This window comes from Sinocyclocheilus anshuiensis, unplaced genomic scaffold (genome assembly GCF_001515605.1).
Source record: "Sinocyclocheilus anshuiensis isolate Anshui unplaced genomic scaffold, SAMN03320099.WGS_v1.1 scaffold1051, whole genome shotgun sequence".
In the NCBI taxonomy this organism is placed as follows: Eukaryota; Metazoa; Chordata; class Actinopteri; order Cypriniformes; family Cyprinidae; genus Sinocyclocheilus; species Sinocyclocheilus anshuiensis.
In genome coordinates this window covers 1,232,176-1,248,423 of record NW_015546234.1, presented here as the reverse complement: position 1 = coordinate 1,248,423, position 16,248 = coordinate 1,232,176, and the positions used below count along the sequence as shown (strand labels likewise).

The 16,248-nt window shown below is 40.2% G+C and overlaps 2 protein-coding genes across 3 annotated transcripts in view; both read left to right on the top strand.

The window, feature by feature from the left end:
- Positions 1 to 1,323, top strand: part of LOC107701470 (uncharacterized) — a 6,173-nt gene extending 4,850 nt beyond the window's left edge. The window contains exons 3-4 of one of the 2 annotated variants that reach the window (XM_016503476.1): positions 564 to 750; positions 1,073 to 1,323. In XM_016503476.1, the coding sequence (XP_016358962.1) occupies positions 564 to 711 (148 nt within the window). In that variant the 3' untranslated portion in view covers positions 712 to 750; positions 1,073 to 1,323. Of the gene's footprint in view, positions 1 to 563 lie in introns of both variants that reach the window. The other variant, XM_016503475.1, reaches the window with a different exon arrangement.
- Positions 1,324 to 2,958: 1,635 nt separating this feature from the next.
- The window catches only part of LOC107701496 (neuronal acetylcholine receptor subunit alpha-2-like), a 15,978-nt gene continuing 2,688 nt past the window's right edge, over positions 2,959 to 16,248 (top strand). The window contains exons 1-5 of the mRNA XM_016503516.1: positions 2,959 to 3,513; positions 9,095 to 9,246; positions 10,195 to 10,239; positions 10,388 to 10,497; positions 10,973 to 12,125. Coding sequence (XP_016359002.1) covers positions 3,444 to 3,513; positions 9,095 to 9,246; positions 10,195 to 10,239; positions 10,388 to 10,497; positions 10,973 to 12,125 — 1,530 coding nt within the window. The 5' untranslated portion in view covers positions 2,959 to 3,443. The remainder of the gene's footprint in view (positions 3,514 to 9,094; positions 9,247 to 10,194; positions 10,240 to 10,387; positions 10,498 to 10,972; positions 12,126 to 16,248) is intronic.

Genomic DNA, 16,248 nt, shown 5'->3' with positions numbered 1-16,248 from the left:
ATATATATATATATATATAAGAACAGCAATTATGTGAAATAGAAATCTTATTTTATTTAATTTAATTTCTGATTATTAATTTTAATATATTACAAAAATATTTAATTATTTATTCCCAGTATATAGAGAGTTCATTTATCGACCTTAATATTTGAAATTGCAGCTCAAGAGTGTTTCAAGGCTGCATGCATAGTAACACTTCAAAGGTTAAAAAATTGTCAATAAATTACAACCAAATAAAACTCAAGGGAAACTGTTAAAATGATCCTAAACTAGAAATATATGCTTATAAACAGAAAAATAAAAAAGCTTGTAGCTCGTAGACGTAGAGGCTCAGACTAACCACTATGATGTGACTTCGATTCTGGTCTCTGCTTTTTCCATCACCAGCCTGGACAGTTGAAAGGAATGTGAATTTCAGCCCCTTTGAGGCCCCTGGTTCAAGAAAAACTAAGCTGAGGCCCTAAGGAGGCCCCTGTTCATTTCCTCCTTCTCCTCTCTCTCCCTCTCTCTCTCTGTCTTTAAATATTTCTGATGTTGTGTATACTTTGTCTTTATCTAAGAATAAAAGAGGAGTCCCTTGCCTTTGAAGAAATTCTGCGTACCACGACAGACATCGCCACTCGACTGGAGAGCTCCTCACGAGCCCTGCATGTGGAGATGATCGAACAGCTGAGGAAGAACATGAGACAGCCGCGCAAAACTAAATGACTCCTTGGGAAGCCATCCAGCATGGAAAAACTGATAAAAGTATTATATGGCATGTCACATCTATATTTATCCACAGTTTTTTAATAACAGTAAAACAATGTTGTCACCTTAAACAGTCCATATGTGGACCATTTGACTTAATTTTATCTCCCTTGCCTACTATGTTTTGGGAAAGGGCACTGTTGTCAGAGAATAGACTGAAACGCCAACTATATTTTTCTCTCTTGTCCGATGTTCATTTATGAGCCATATTGAACATATAATGGCTATGTGTACAAGGAAACATGATCATGATGAAACATGATGAAAAAATGATCTTGGCAGTGAAGGTGATATCTTAAAAGAATATTTTCTTTCCAAGTACAGACAACCCCGCAGCTATGGTCTGGCTGTCTTGGCGCTAGGGAGCAGATGGTGAAAAGACTGTATGAGGGTCTGGAAATCAGCAAGCATGAACTCACATACATTGGAGAGAGAGAGAGAGCAAGATGGAAAAACAAAAAAGAAAGGGAAAAAAAGACATGGCAGTGATGTCACTGAGGAATAAATAAAAACGTGACTTGGCAGCTTGGAGCCAGAATCTAAAAAATCAGAACAAGGAAGTAGAAACTTTGCGACTTAATGATATTTAAAAATATTTTGTGATTACTCTAGTCAATTATTGAAAAATACTTTAAGTATATAAAATATAAGTGTATTACTCTAGTCAGTTGTGGTCACTTTTGCTGTATGTGTACAGCATTTTTGATGCAATTCTGTGTGTATGCTGGTAGCTATTATGATCACAGATGCAGCTTGTGTGAAAGAATGACTTTCAGTGACATGAACTAAAGACTGTATTGAGGGTTGTATATTATAAACTGTTGATGGTGGGTTATTGTCATTCTTGATGTGGCGCTGTTGAATTTGATTCACATAAAGTGTACTTTTGTGTAAGATTATCAGGGTATCAGGTTTTAAGTCCTGTAAAATATATAAACATCAGGGAATTAAAAAAGGGGGTAATGAAAAAGTCATGGAAACTTCTGTAGTCAATATAGATTTTTTTTTTTCAAGTATTCCTCTGCTGTAGAAATTGCTCTTTGAGAGTATGATCTTTTTAAATCCAGTTACCACAAACGACTGTAAAAGTGCCATAGATATTGATCAAAAATTGTGGAAACCCTGAAATGCAGCTTACAATAAGGAATTGTTTAGGCTGCTTGTCTTAGAAACATTTATGTAAAATAGCAATGAGACATAATTACTGCCTAGGCCCACTTTTACTTTCAGGATTCCGATCCTGTGTGTTTAATTAGCATAATTATTATTAATAATAGATGTTTCTGTCTCTAAAGTCACCCACAACTGCGTTTCAGTTTCACCTTGAGTGAGTTCTTGCTTCCCGTCAGCATTTATTCAGCTACCCTGACCTCTGGTGACCGTGATTTCACCAAGTACAACAAGTTCCTGAATCAACATCCTTGTTTATCCTGGAACAACATTCCAATTAACCAATCAGAATTGAAGGATAACTTTTCAGGAAATGTCTGTTCTAGGCTTACGATCAGGGTTAGGCGCTTATACACCAGGCACGTGCACAGGTAGGGCAGACCTATAGACCTAAGAAACCATATATATATATGGTTGTTATTAATAGTGAATAAATCTAAAGCTTTTGAGACTATTATTTTGTGTTATTTCATTTGTCATTGGGGGGGGGGTGCCCTTTTTCAGTTTCAGCACATGCCCCTCAAAAGGTCTGCGCACGGCCCTGTTATACACCCTTGGTAATCAGCTATCATTTCACACTGATTTTAGGAATAAATTATGGGTAGGGTTAGGTTTAGGGGTAGGGATTGGGTTTAGTCTATATTTTCGGACAGTAATGTTCATCCAAGATCAACAAAAGATGTTGATCCAGGAACATGTTTTACTTGGCAAAATCACGGCGGCCCTGACCTCTAGCGGCGATTAACTGCAATAACAATTCAATCACTTGATGCAATAGCAATAGGGTTGGCCCTTTTTGACAAGATTTGTCTCCATACGAGTTTGCGAACGTATCCATTAAGCGTGAGGCTTTATTTATTCATTTATTATTATTATTATTAAAAATAAATTCAGACTGGTTGGAAACAGAAATCGTCAGTTTGAAATGTGGTCAAGCGTGAACTTGTGATGTGGTCCCTCCCTCCCTTTCTGTCTGACATGAAAGTGGATAGGCGGACTGAGAGAGAGATGCTCAGTCTGGAGTAAACCCTGGAAGCAGGAGCGAGGTCACGAGTCCATCTATACACTTTGTGACAGAAATGGAGTTACTCTGGGATATATCTGCTTCAAAAAAAATCCTTCTTTTTGGATGCACGTGGAAATAAATAATACTTTTTGCAGCACGGAATCTGTGTTCCTGATCTTCCGCTGAACAGGTGCGCAAAACTTAAGCTAATCAACGTAGAGAAGGAAACTTCCAGTTTGGATAAATATGGATAAACACTGGATTTATGCAACTTAATTCGAAACATTTTTTCGAAAAACCGATTTTTGCCAGCACTTAAAATACACGTGATTGAAAGAAAAAAAGAAGAAAAAAAAACTTGTCGAGAAGATACCCGGCCTAAATACAACCACCAACCCCAGATGTAGAGTATGACACCACAACAGAACACACAGAAGCCATTGAATTATACAGAAACTGTCGCGTGGAATGCAGATGAAAATATAGAAATGTATTGAAAGTAATTGGCTGTACGATGGAGCGCTTTGAGAATCAGCGGTTCTTCCTGAGGATTACTCTTCTCTGCACTTTTCTTTGTGAGTCAAGTAAGTTTCAATTTTTCCACAAATATTGCTTAATAAAAAATAAACCAAAGAGACTCATGGAACATGGTGGCTTCTAGTCCAAGCTGACTATTAACTGTATAGGCTAAACTTGTTTTGACTGCTCAACCAGCTAGCATTTCCCAAAAACCATATACTGACCACATTAATCTGGTATAATAGGGGTTTTGTTGTTGGTTTAAATTGGTCTGTCAACTTGAACCAGCTATGGCCACCCTGGACCAGAAACGCAAAATCTTGTCTAAGGGAGCCTTAAAAATAACATAAGACAAAGTTTATATTTGATTGCGTGTTTTAGGCATTTCTAACGTGCATTGATTAATATTTAAACAATTTGATTCATTGTGCGTTATAAGAACAGACTGCCTCTCTGCTTAAAAACTCAAAATATCCAGCTTAATCTGGTTTTCAACTGGCCACAATGGGAGACCATCTTATTTTAAACCAGCTAAGACCAGCAAATTATCATAGGCTGGTTTAAGATGAAGGGGGTTGGCTTTCACATATCTACAGTCAGAGTGTAGGCATTAGAATGGCACGCACGATTGCCAGTAAAATGAAATGTCCTCTGCACGGCCAAGCTGGCGCTTAAATCAAGGCAGATTTATTGGGCTTGCTCATCACTCTGCGTTTACGCTCGCACTCTCCACGAGCGTCTCTTCATTTATGTGGCCGCTCGCTGTCAGCAGCCGCTGAACTACTGATGAATGAATATCACTCCGGGCATCTGACGCCTCCCGCGCGCGCTCGAGCTTGCAGCTGGGTGCACTTTACCGCCGCTATTTGCATCGGATTTGCTTAAGAACATCCCAAATTCTGGAAAGTTTCCAGAGTTGAACGGAGATACACGAAGAAGAATGTCGCCATCCAATTTCAGGTTCGAGGCTTTGATCCAACAGCCTACAAGACCGCATAGTGAAATCCGTCCACCTGCTCCGCTCCTCACAGCCTAGAGAACAGATGCGCTGTTATCGCTGTTTGAGAGGCTGCAGAACTGACGCAGACTTCACCGTTCCAAACTGGAATAGAGAACGAACCTAGAATTCTGATGTTCTACCACGGTAGCCATTTCTATAGTAGGCTACTGCAGACAGTTATTGCTACTTGAGAAAAATCACAGTAATTATTAATTATCATATATACATTTTAGCTATACATTAACATTTTACATTGCATTTTTTTAAATAAAACTTATTATAAAAAATTAAATTTTATTTGCAAGTAAAATCGTGGTGCCAAAGTTATACCTGGATTGTTAAGTTCGCTGCACTTTGAATTTAATTACTGCTAAAGACAAATAGACAGTTTGACAGTGGTGAAAATACGAAGTCAACACAGTTTACCTTATTGTATTGATATGGTAGGCCTATAGATAGATAGATAGATCCATTCATTTGTTTTTAATCTAAATTAACTTTTTAATTGTATATTTTATTCAACATTTTATTAGTTATAATAATAATATTGTATATTAATAATAATAATAATAATAATAATAATATACTAGCCCTTTAAGAAATCTCGACACGGGTCACGACGAGGCGTTCCCCATAGCGACCCCTAGAGGACGCAGTGTCTCGTTCCCTACTCAGGGAACCAATATTACATAAGTAACCTGAGACGATTTGCCCCATTTTAAAAAAAATATTTTGTTTTCATTTAAATTAAATTTTTTATTTTGTTTTATTCAACATTTTATTCAATTGAAAAGTTTCATTAATAAAATATTAATAATAATACAAATCTATTATGAAAAAATAGCTTTAAGAAAACATATTTTCACTAATTAAACCATATTGCCATAATTAAAGCATAAGCTATAAATTGCTATATATTACTATCTCTACATATGCTGTTTTCTTCTAAAAATATTAAATTCCCAGCTTTGAACTGCATGGCCTATCCATAATATGCTTTAAAAAGCGAGAAATGTCCCAGAGGTGAGAAAATATTTTCCTCTCCATCTGCAGGCCGCTGACTGTAATTGCTTGGGTTTCATATCATGTCCCACTGTGCTAATGCCCTGTGGTGCAGACCCTACATCTGACTTGTTAATGACATGTTGTCATTCACCCAGAGTGTGACTCATTGTGCCAGCATGACCCAAGGGAGCTCAGTTCTCCACACAGCAAATGACTGCGCTCAGAGCGTAACTCCAAGCTACAGCACTTAAATAGCAAGCCTGACACATACTATGTGCAAACACTGTCCTCAGGGTTCTGTATTAATGCCTCCTCAGCTCAGAAATAAGACCTGAGTGGGCTGCCTTAATGGTGTCTAGCCTCTGTCCTGCATAGGAGTCAACCAAAGGTGCAGAGATTACAGGACATCTCCTAGAAAAAGAAGAGAATCAGTCATCATTCAGTTAGCCACACTGGCCCACGTATCATTAAAAATGGTTGGCTTCTCACATATCAGGTGTTTGAAGCAATGTTCCTGAGAGCATTTTTTCTCAGTATATAGGTCCAAATGAAAACTTAAAAAGAGAACATTGAATGTATTCATTACACAATAGTTAGTTATTGTTCTCGAACCGAGCAGCATTCCAGCTTACCCAGAAGCACTGGGACTTCACTATTTGTATCTCTTCCCCCTTCCGTGTTTGCACGCTACAGACAGACAGTAGCTGTGTCCGAAATTGCATACTGTCTAGGTACTACATTTGGTTAGAAACTACTTAAAAACCTTTAAGTATGTTCTATATAATATTAATATATGTAGTATTAATAAAATTTGAACGTACTATATTAGTCATGTGGTCACTGTCACGTGACCTACCAGTGTACTATGAATTTGGACATACTACTACTCTTTTGGCATATGCCTGTTTTTCGCATGTTATATAGCAGTGGTTCTCAATTCCATATTTTGTATGTATCTCTTATTACTTTAGACGTTTGCTCTATTGACCAAGTGCCCTGCGAAGTGGACTTCAAGAGATATTCCACCATGATTCCAGTCCGAAGGGAGCCTACGTGTTCCATTCAAAGGGCATTAAAGTGTGCAAGACGTAAATTTAGATTGTATTTATTTACAGTATATTATGTCACACTTCACACTTCTCTAGTAAGTTTCGTCTGTGTGTGAAGATGCTACAGGCCATGGCGTAGCGCAAATCCGTGACTGAATGTTCCAAAGTGAAGTAAACTTCAACGGATTTCCCATGCTCAGGAAGTATAGGGAGCAATGAACACTGTAGGGACCATGTCAGTCGGAACGGAGTTCATGCATGGAGCTTTCTTCTAACAAGAGAGACATGCAAATAAGAGTGTTAAATAAGAGAGACATGCAAAATATGCAGAGCAGGGGGTCGCCAGGACTGGAATTGAGAACCACTGCTATATATAGTATGGAAGTAGGCATATTCAGATGCAGTAGTTGCATTTAAAAACATGACAAGTAGTTGCATTTAAAAACAAGCATGGCTGTGGAATGAAAAAAAAAATGAAAAAAAAGCTAGGTCTAAACGTGTTTTTTTTTTAATACATAAAATCTAAATTGACTATTCTTATTTTTTATGGAATACTGAGGAATTTATTATAAATGGTTTGTCCACACCACACACATCTTTAATCAAAATAAATGGATTGGTGTTTTGAATTATCCATGGTACATTTTTGTTGTTCATTGTTTGTGACAAAAACTTTCAGCTTCACGCTAACAGAGCTACTCTCTTTTTGCACTCTCTCATTAATAACATTTGTTATTTTTATGAAAAAGTTACATAATGTAGCATTAAACTGAGCACCGCGTTTTAGAAAGTAGTGTCACGTGCTTGAACGCATGTTTACATAGAAAAAACAATGGAAAAGCAATGCAGTGGAATACAAAAATGCTTTCTGTGTGAGCTATTTCTGTACTATATCTTTGTATGGGATATAATGCTGCATGCAGGTCCTCCTGGGACATTCGTACTTACGAGTTGACAAGTCGTAATTACGACGTCAGGTGCGTTCAAGTCAGTTTAGTCGGCACAAGATGGCGGTTTACCTTCTTTTAATAAATTACAAGAAAATACAACAGGGTCTGTTAACTCTGCTTATAGAAAATGAAGAGCAAAGAATTCGCATCAGGTGTGTTTTGCGTTTTTAATATTTTTTTTAGACCAGGATCCCAGTATAACTGATTTTCAGCATCAACAATTGCTAAAATACAGAGATTAAAAAAAGCTGTTGGCTAAATGCAACATGCAAAATGGCAAATCAAAAGATTTTTCACCTATAGGTGCAAAAATGATAGCTTTTTTTTACTTGGATTTCATTAACTAGCTGCGTAACAAGAACATTACCAATTTAAGTTTATAGGACAACTAAACTATCAATTTAAACAAAAATTTACCATTAACTACAGACAGGAACAAACAGGAACTACAGACAAAATCCATCGATTCCGCCATGTTTCTCATTGACACGCCCCCAACTCGGAAACTCGGGGCTTAAAGAAAATTTTGAGTTTCCCACTTGTAATAACGACTTTGTGGTGGCGTTCATGTGCGTTCAACTCGTAAATACCATCTATCCGACATGACTTGAACGCACCATAAGAATAAGAGTAATAGCCCTTTGTTTTGGTGTGATATTTCAAATTCAGTAACTCAGTTACACCGATTCAATCAGGAACGAAACTCCGAGACGCGCAGGCGCAACGTTCGTATTTTCATTGTCGGATCAATAACAAAGTAACAAGAAATATTGTTGCTTAAAATGTGAGTTAATCATTATTAACTTACTAAACTGTTGTGTATAGGCAGTATCAGACTCACAAATAATGTTGTTTTCGGCTGTAATTACACGAGGCACTCGGCAGATTAGAATCACAGCACTCTTCTCACATGATATTGCTGAAGTTTAAGCGGGTGGAATAATTCGCCTGGAAACATTTTTGAGCAAATCCATTACAGTGGACGGATGAGAAGTGATGATGCGTGTAATTATATATGATTAAAGAAATTAATGGGAGTTAATCCCCTGATGAAGCGCTTTAATACTACGTTTTAGTTATTTAACATGCAAATAGTGTGGTCAGCGAGCCCTAGACAAATTAATAGACTGTCTGTCCAATTAGTTTATTTAAGCATTTAAACTCTAACTCTGTAAATTCACACACTTGCTTAATGATTTGTCATGCCACACTCAAATCTATAAGAAAACTTTCCTATATGCTGAGCGTGCGAAACCGCTTACAGCTTCTCTAACAATCTGAATGTTTTGGCACTTAGTAATGAAGCAAGTTCACTATCAGATGATGTAAGTTACTTTAAATATGTGCATGACTGCCAAGTTGTGGATAGGACAGTAGAACAATAATTTAAATTGCCTCCACTTTCTCGTGATCATATGTTTTAGTGTGAAGAGCCTTATAGGAGTCCATATAGACTGGATATGTATGTAAGTCTAGACATATAAAATGTGTGTTCTGTCTACCAAACAGTAGGAGCATTACATGATCAATAATCTTTATAGTTTTATAATAAGATATACATTTTCTATTGAAACATTTTATTTGTCAAATCTAGTACAAGTATTGGCTGTTCAGAATGTAATGTCTTCTTTTCCACTTGCAGTTTCTTGTTGTGAGAAGATTCATTCACACACTGAAGATGACCTCTTCAAAAAGCTCTTTGATGGCTACAACAAGTGGTCAAGGCCTGTACCAAACACCTCTGATGTCGTCATTGTCAAGTTCGGTTTATCTATTGCCCAGCTCATTGATGTGGTAAGTTAAATTAACTATTTTCAATTTGAATATATTTTAAAATTTATTTATTTCTGTGAATGCAAAGCTGAATTTTCAGCAGCCATTACTCCAGTCTTCAGTCACGTGATCCTTCAGAAATCACTCTAATATGCTGATTTGCTGCTCAAGAAACATTTCTTAAATATCAATGTTGAAAACAGTTATGCTGCTTAATTGAAACATGATACTTTTCTCAGGATTCTTTGAGAAAGCATTTATTTGAAATAGAAATCTTTTGTAACATTAAAACTGTCTTGACTGTCAATTTTTATCAATTTAATACATCCTTTATTCATTTATTTTAAAAGATCTTGTTGACCACAAACTGTTGAATGGTAATAAACATTACAATTTTTTATGCTTTTACTGTTACTGCTATTATTATTATTAACTAACTACTAATACTTTGTCAGATTGCAATGGAGATAAATGCAAGAAAATGTCTGAGAAGAGTTCAAAAACAAATTTCGCTTTGTCCTGTTAAGTTACACACATTCAGACTGCTATTCATTTCAAACCTTTTAAAAAAAAATATGGGCCACTTGTAGCCTACACTTGCATCACGTGCATCCTTGATCAGTGTCTAGGAGAACAACGGTCTGTTTTGGTCCAAGGTTTTCTAAAGCTTACCATACTTACAATGACAATAAATAACAAAATGCCATTTTTTTTTTTCATTTTGTTTACAAATGTGCTGAAATATTCATTTCATAAAGGCAGTAACGCCAACATCCTACTGTATATTGCCTTAAACCTTTGAATCTTGATGAATTAGGGTACATGGTCCTTGAAGGCTCCAAGTCCATCAGAAGATTAAAATTATAAAGTGTTTGTGACCTCTCTGAACCAAACGCTTTCTGCTGGAGCAAACCCAGCATCCTGACTCATCTAATACTCACCGTCCTTCCTTGTTTTTCTCCTCCATAGGACGAGAAGAATCAGATGATGACAACAAATGTCTGGCTAAAGCAGGTGTGTGCAGCAGGAAAGTTGTGTGGAATGGAGAAAATTATTAAACAATATTTAAGAATATTAAATAATATTATAATATAATATTAATAACTATTATATTATAGTGGTTTAGTTTTAATTTCCTGAACATTTGTGGCCTCTCACTCAGGAGTGGAATGACTATAAACTACGCTGGAAGCCTTCAGACTATGACAATGTGACTTCTATCAGGGTTCCGTCAGAACTTATCTGGGTCCCGGATATAGTTTTGTACAACAAGTGAGTAACGTACAGTATGTCATATAACTAAAATAACCCAATAACTTAAGTCCTATAACCAAACTGTGTGCATTTAGTGTAAAATGGTTTGGAACGTAATAGTAATAATAATAATAACAATAATTATCATTATTATTATTATTTTATTTATTTAGGCTAGGATTATTTTTTATAAGGCTTAATTAATACAGTTATTTATCATTTGTGTATATCCAAACTGTGTATAACCAAACTGTGCTCATTTAATGTGAAAACATTAAAATCTAAAATATATAACATAAAATATATAAAAATGGTAATAAAACATCATATTCATTGTTAGTCATTGTAACAGCAAACATACAAGATGTAATTGCTTCGAAGCAAATATTAAAATCTCTGAAAATGAATCTTGCAGAATTGTATGATGCATGAAACAACTTTACTGTTTTTCCTGTAGTAAAACTGATCAAATAAATTTTATTGTCCTCTTCAGTGCAGATGGGGAATTTGCAGTGACCCATATGACCAAAGCCCACCTCTTCCACACAGGTAAAGTGCGCTGGGTTCCACCTGCCATCTACAAGAGCTCATGCAGCATCGATGTCACCTTCTTCCCCTTTGACCAGCAGAACTGCAAGATGAAATTCGGCTCGTGGACTTACGACAAAGCCCAGATTGATCTGGAGCGCATCGAGAACACAGTTGACTTGAAAGATTACTGGGAGAGCGGCGAGTGGGCCATCATCAATGCTGTTGGCACCTACAACACCAAGAAGTACGACTGCTGCCATGAGATCTACCCAGACATCACCTACTTCTTCATCATTCGCCGTCTGCCGCTCTTCTACACCATAAACCTCATCATCCCTTGCCTGCTCATCTCCTGCCTGACCGTGCTGGTCTTCTACCTCCCGTCAGATTGTGGTGAAAAGATCACGCTGTGTATCTCGGTCCTCCTCTCGCTCACTGTCTTCCTGCTGCTCATTACAGAAATCATCCCCTCCACCTCGCTTGTGATCCCACTTATTGGTGAATATCTGCTCTTTACTATGATCTTCGTCACCTTGTCCATCGTCATCACTGTCTTCGTGCTTAACGTCCACCACCGCTCGCCCAGCACTCATAAGATGCCCCGTTGGGTTCACTCAGTCTTCTTGGATTTGATCCCACGATGGTTGTTTATGCGTAGACCTGCACCGGACAGCCGTCGCAGGCAGAAACTCCTCCTCCTGCAGCGGCAGGGCCGAGGAATGACGTCACGGGTGCCTGGACCTGCAAATGCAACTCTCAGTACATCTACTAGCTGGTTTAGAGGGGAGAACTTTGGGGAGGATGAGTCTCGCAGACGCTTCTGTTATAAGGACTTAGAACTGGGAACGCTGTCCTCTGCAATCTCACTTTCACTCCAAACACCTTCGCACTGCCCTCTCAGCTCGACTCCACCTTCTCTACAGAAATTCGGGCCCTCCTCTAGATTGGACATGGGCGTGGCTTCCAGGCAGCCTGGCGGAAGAGTTAATGTCACAAAGCGGTCTGACATGACATCAGACAACCCGGGGTTCCCTCTGTCCCCCACTGTCCTGCAGGCTCTGGAGGGGGTTCACTACATAGCAGAACACCTGAGAGCAGAAGATGCTGACTTTAGTGTAAGTTTTGTTCAGATTCCATGAAAAAAATAAAAAATAATACACTACGGTTCAAAAGTTTGGGGTTGGTATGATTTTTTTAATGTTTTTGAAAGAAGCACACAGGCTGCATTTATTTGATCAGAATACAGTAAGAACAGCAATATTCTAAAATATATTACTTATATATTAATAATTTAAAATTTAAAAATGTTATTTATTCATGTGATGGCAGAGCTAAATTTTCAGCTGCAATTACTTCAGTCTTCAGTGTCACATAATCCTTCAGAAATCATTCTAATATTCTGATTTAATGCTCAAGAAACTGTTGTGTTCCACTTTTGTGGAAACTGTGAATTTTTTTCAGGAATCTTGATGAATATAAATTATTTGAAATATAAATATTTTGTAACATTCTAAATGTCTTTACTGACATTTTTATCCATTTAATGCGACTTTGCTAAATAAAAGTATTAATTTCTTAAAAAAAAACACATATAACCATGGTTCCCTGAGAAGGGAACGAGATACTGCGTCCTCTAGCGGTCGCTATGGGGAACCCCTTCGGCGTGACCGGTGTCTGAAGCACATGTGTAAACACGACAGTAACATTGGCTGGCGACATACATCATCCACTTCTTCATCTGAAGCTCATATCTGAGGCATGGCAAGAAAAGAGGACGCAGTGTCTTGTTCCATTCTCAGGGAACCATGGTTACATGCGTAATCTGAGACATTCCCTTTCGAGGGAACTCGAACTGCGTCCTCTAGCGGTCACTATGGGGAATGGAATACCCACGCTGCCATGCTGAGGGGAGTGCATGACAAGTACCAAGGTGAGCACTAAGTACTGACTCTACAGCATAGCCATAAAAGACGTACCCTTAGACGCACCAGCGGCTGTCGGTGACGCTATCCCCTTCAGCCAAAGGCCCAAGCTACCCAGGAAGGCCCAATCCTGGGGCAGAACTCGAGGCTCAGAATCACAAGCAGTGTGATTCTTTTAGGAGGATATGGCTGAGGGTCTAGGTTTGCCACAATACCAGACCCTGGCCTGTCACCTAGGGGTCTTCATACATCAACCCCTAATTCTCCCAGGGAGGCTGCCGGGTAGCCAATCGACCTGTCTGCCAGAGGCAGAGTCTCTGAAAGTGACTAGTGTAAGGGAAATGGCAAGGAACCGGCAATAAACGCCTTCCACTGTACTGGAGACTGAGACTTCCCATAGGATCTTCCTCTTCAGATCCCCTGAGCTGGCAGCCATGTCTGGCCACTGCCCAGTCCAAGCGGGAAACGTTTGTCTTGGTATCACTGAAGATATATGTCTAGAGTGGAACCCAAGGTGAGAACCGTGTACTCACAAGAAGGGTACTATGCTGGCAGCTTGTGACCCTTACCATATATGGATTTTAGAAAGTGCACAGGATGCTCAGCGTGTGCGTTTACCATAAACATGGATTTTAGAAACCACTCAGTCCCATTAAGGATGCCGTGAAGAGGCCTAGTGACCTGGTATGACTGCATCATGGAGCAAGAGGAGGACTCACATACTCGACCCTTGCACATAGTATGTTTCCTGAGAGTAACGTGCTTAAGGTGACCCATCAAGCCATGGGCGGTCCCACTGTTACTCACAGTCCATCAGGGAGGCTGAAAGGAAAGCCTAGCAACCTGGTATGACTGCTTCACAGGCTCAAGGGGTGGGGTACTCAATTCTCAAAGTGATAGGAGAACTCACGTGCTTGGAGAGATACATGATGGGGCTCCATGAGTGGTGTACTCACAGCAGACCCTCCAATTGAGAGGAGCACCGTCAATTCAACCATAAGGGCAGTCACATGATGGGAGCTCCGGGAGTAGCATGCTTATTAGTGACCCTGTAATGAGGAGAGCAATGCCAGAGGAAAAGGCCTAATCAACCTGGTATGGTTGCCTCACGGAGCTCCAAGGAGCAGAGGACTCAACTCTCAGAGATGAGAGGGGGACTCACCCTGGGAGCGGCGTGCTCATAGGCGACCCTCTGGAGTGAGGGGAGCACTGCCAAGCTCGATCACAGGAGCAGCCTAACAGGGAGGCAATAAAAATGGCCTAACAACTTGGTATGACTGCGCACAGAGCTCCGGGAGCTGAGTCCTTGGCTCTCGAATTGAGAGGAGAACTCACATGCTCACTTTGGGAGCGGCAGGCTCCTAGGTGACCCTCCCGCAGTGAGAGGAGCCCTGCCAAGCTCATATGGGCAGCCTTGACTGTACATGGAGCTCCGGGAGCATAGTCCTTGGCTCTCAGTTTGAGAGAAGAACTCACATGCTCCGTCTGGGAGTGGCAGGCTCATGGATGACCCTCCCGCATTGAGGGGAGCACTGACAAACTCAACCGTAAAGTGCCTAACAGGGAGGCCGAGGAGGCTTTCCAAACTGCACACAGAGCTCCGAAAGTGGAGTACCTGACTCTCAGAATGAGAGGAGGACTCGTAAGCTCAGTCTAGGAGTGGCATGCTCATAGGTAACCCTGACTGCAAGGTCAGTCCATCAGGGAGGCCAGAAAGGCCCATCTACCTGGAATGACTGCCTTGAGGAGCTCAAGAGAACGAGGTACTCAGTTCTCAGAATGAGAAGAGCACTCAGTGCTCAATCTCATACCTCAGTATGAGAGGCGGAAGAGTCCCATACAACAAGGCTGTTGTTAGTATCCTGTTGAAGGGGGTCGTGGGAGTGGCAGGCTCTACGCAACCCTTAGGACCAGGGGGAGTGATGCCATCTCAACCACGAAAGTAGACCAGGACCCAAAGCCACGCATGCACATGATATGGTTCCTCAGAGCCTTCAGAATGAAGGGGATATCCTCACACTTGTACCTCAGGGGAGATGGTGCACTCAAAAACACTCTCAGAGAGAGGAGGAGTCATACCAGTCCAACCATAAGGGCAGCATGACAGGAAAGGCCACTGTGGGTCTGACGAGCTGTCATAACTTTAGAGCAGAATTCAGGAGCAGAGTTACTCAATGCAGAGTTACTCAATAGGGTATGCAATGTCACTCAGGAGTGAGAGGAGTACCGCCAGGCTCAACCTGGAAGCTACCACCTCAAAGAGATCCTTTTTTCATGGCCTACCAACTTGAGGTTGCAACGCTGCTCTGGAACCTTGATGACTGCGGAGGCCCCTGAGTGGGCCTAACAGCTCAGTGTCAAGGTAATCCAGTGATGGCTTAAGCGGGGAGGCCCAATGGAGTAGGCCTAGCAACCTGCTGTTCAGGAACCAGGATTCTGTACCAGAGATGTTCCCACGAGCAGTCCCAACACACGGGGCCTACGACCCCCGACTCTCAGACAGAGGAGGCTCACAGAGAGCCATACAACCCTGAAATAGGGATGCTCCGATCAGGATTTTTGCAGCCGATACTGAGTACCGATTTCTTGTAATTATAATAATTATAATTATTATCATGGTGATTGGCCGATTCCGATGCCAATTCTGATGCTTCAAGCTTTATATAGATGGTTTCATCGGGCGCACGCGCCTGGCCCAAAGTTTACTTCCGGTCTGTGTTTGTTTATCAGTCTGGCTATGGCACCGGCTACAAACGCAGTTAAAGTTAAGGTGATGAGTAGACTGAAGTTGGGCTCAAATGCAGATTATTTGTGGGTGGATTGCGGGTGGATAAAATAAATAATAAATTATGCAAATATTAACTACATTTTTTTTTAATACATTTTTTTCATGAGGCAGACGATTTCGTGTGTGTGTGTGTTCGTTCGCCTGATCGGGAAGTTGCAGTGACAGAAATGGTGACATTCCAGATAAAGTTTGAAAGGAGTAAAGCCTGTGTTAATGCTATTGAGTAGGCTAATATGGCCAAAGAAGTTATTTTGTTTTATAAATAAATATTAATTTAAGAGCAGCCCACGGCTCACGATTACCCCTTACGGCTCCGACGAGATTTTGTTCCGTCCTCCACGCTGTGACACCTCACAAAAGACTATTTTTAGCCAAGCAGCACGGAGAGCCGCGTCAGAAACGTGCCGCGGCTGGCTGATAAACACAAGCACTGACTAGAGCGGCCGCGATCAGCTCTGGTTCCCATGGAGCCGTAATGCGCCGCAGACGTGTGCAGTAAGGCGCAGATCAGCTCTAACGTCACTGAAT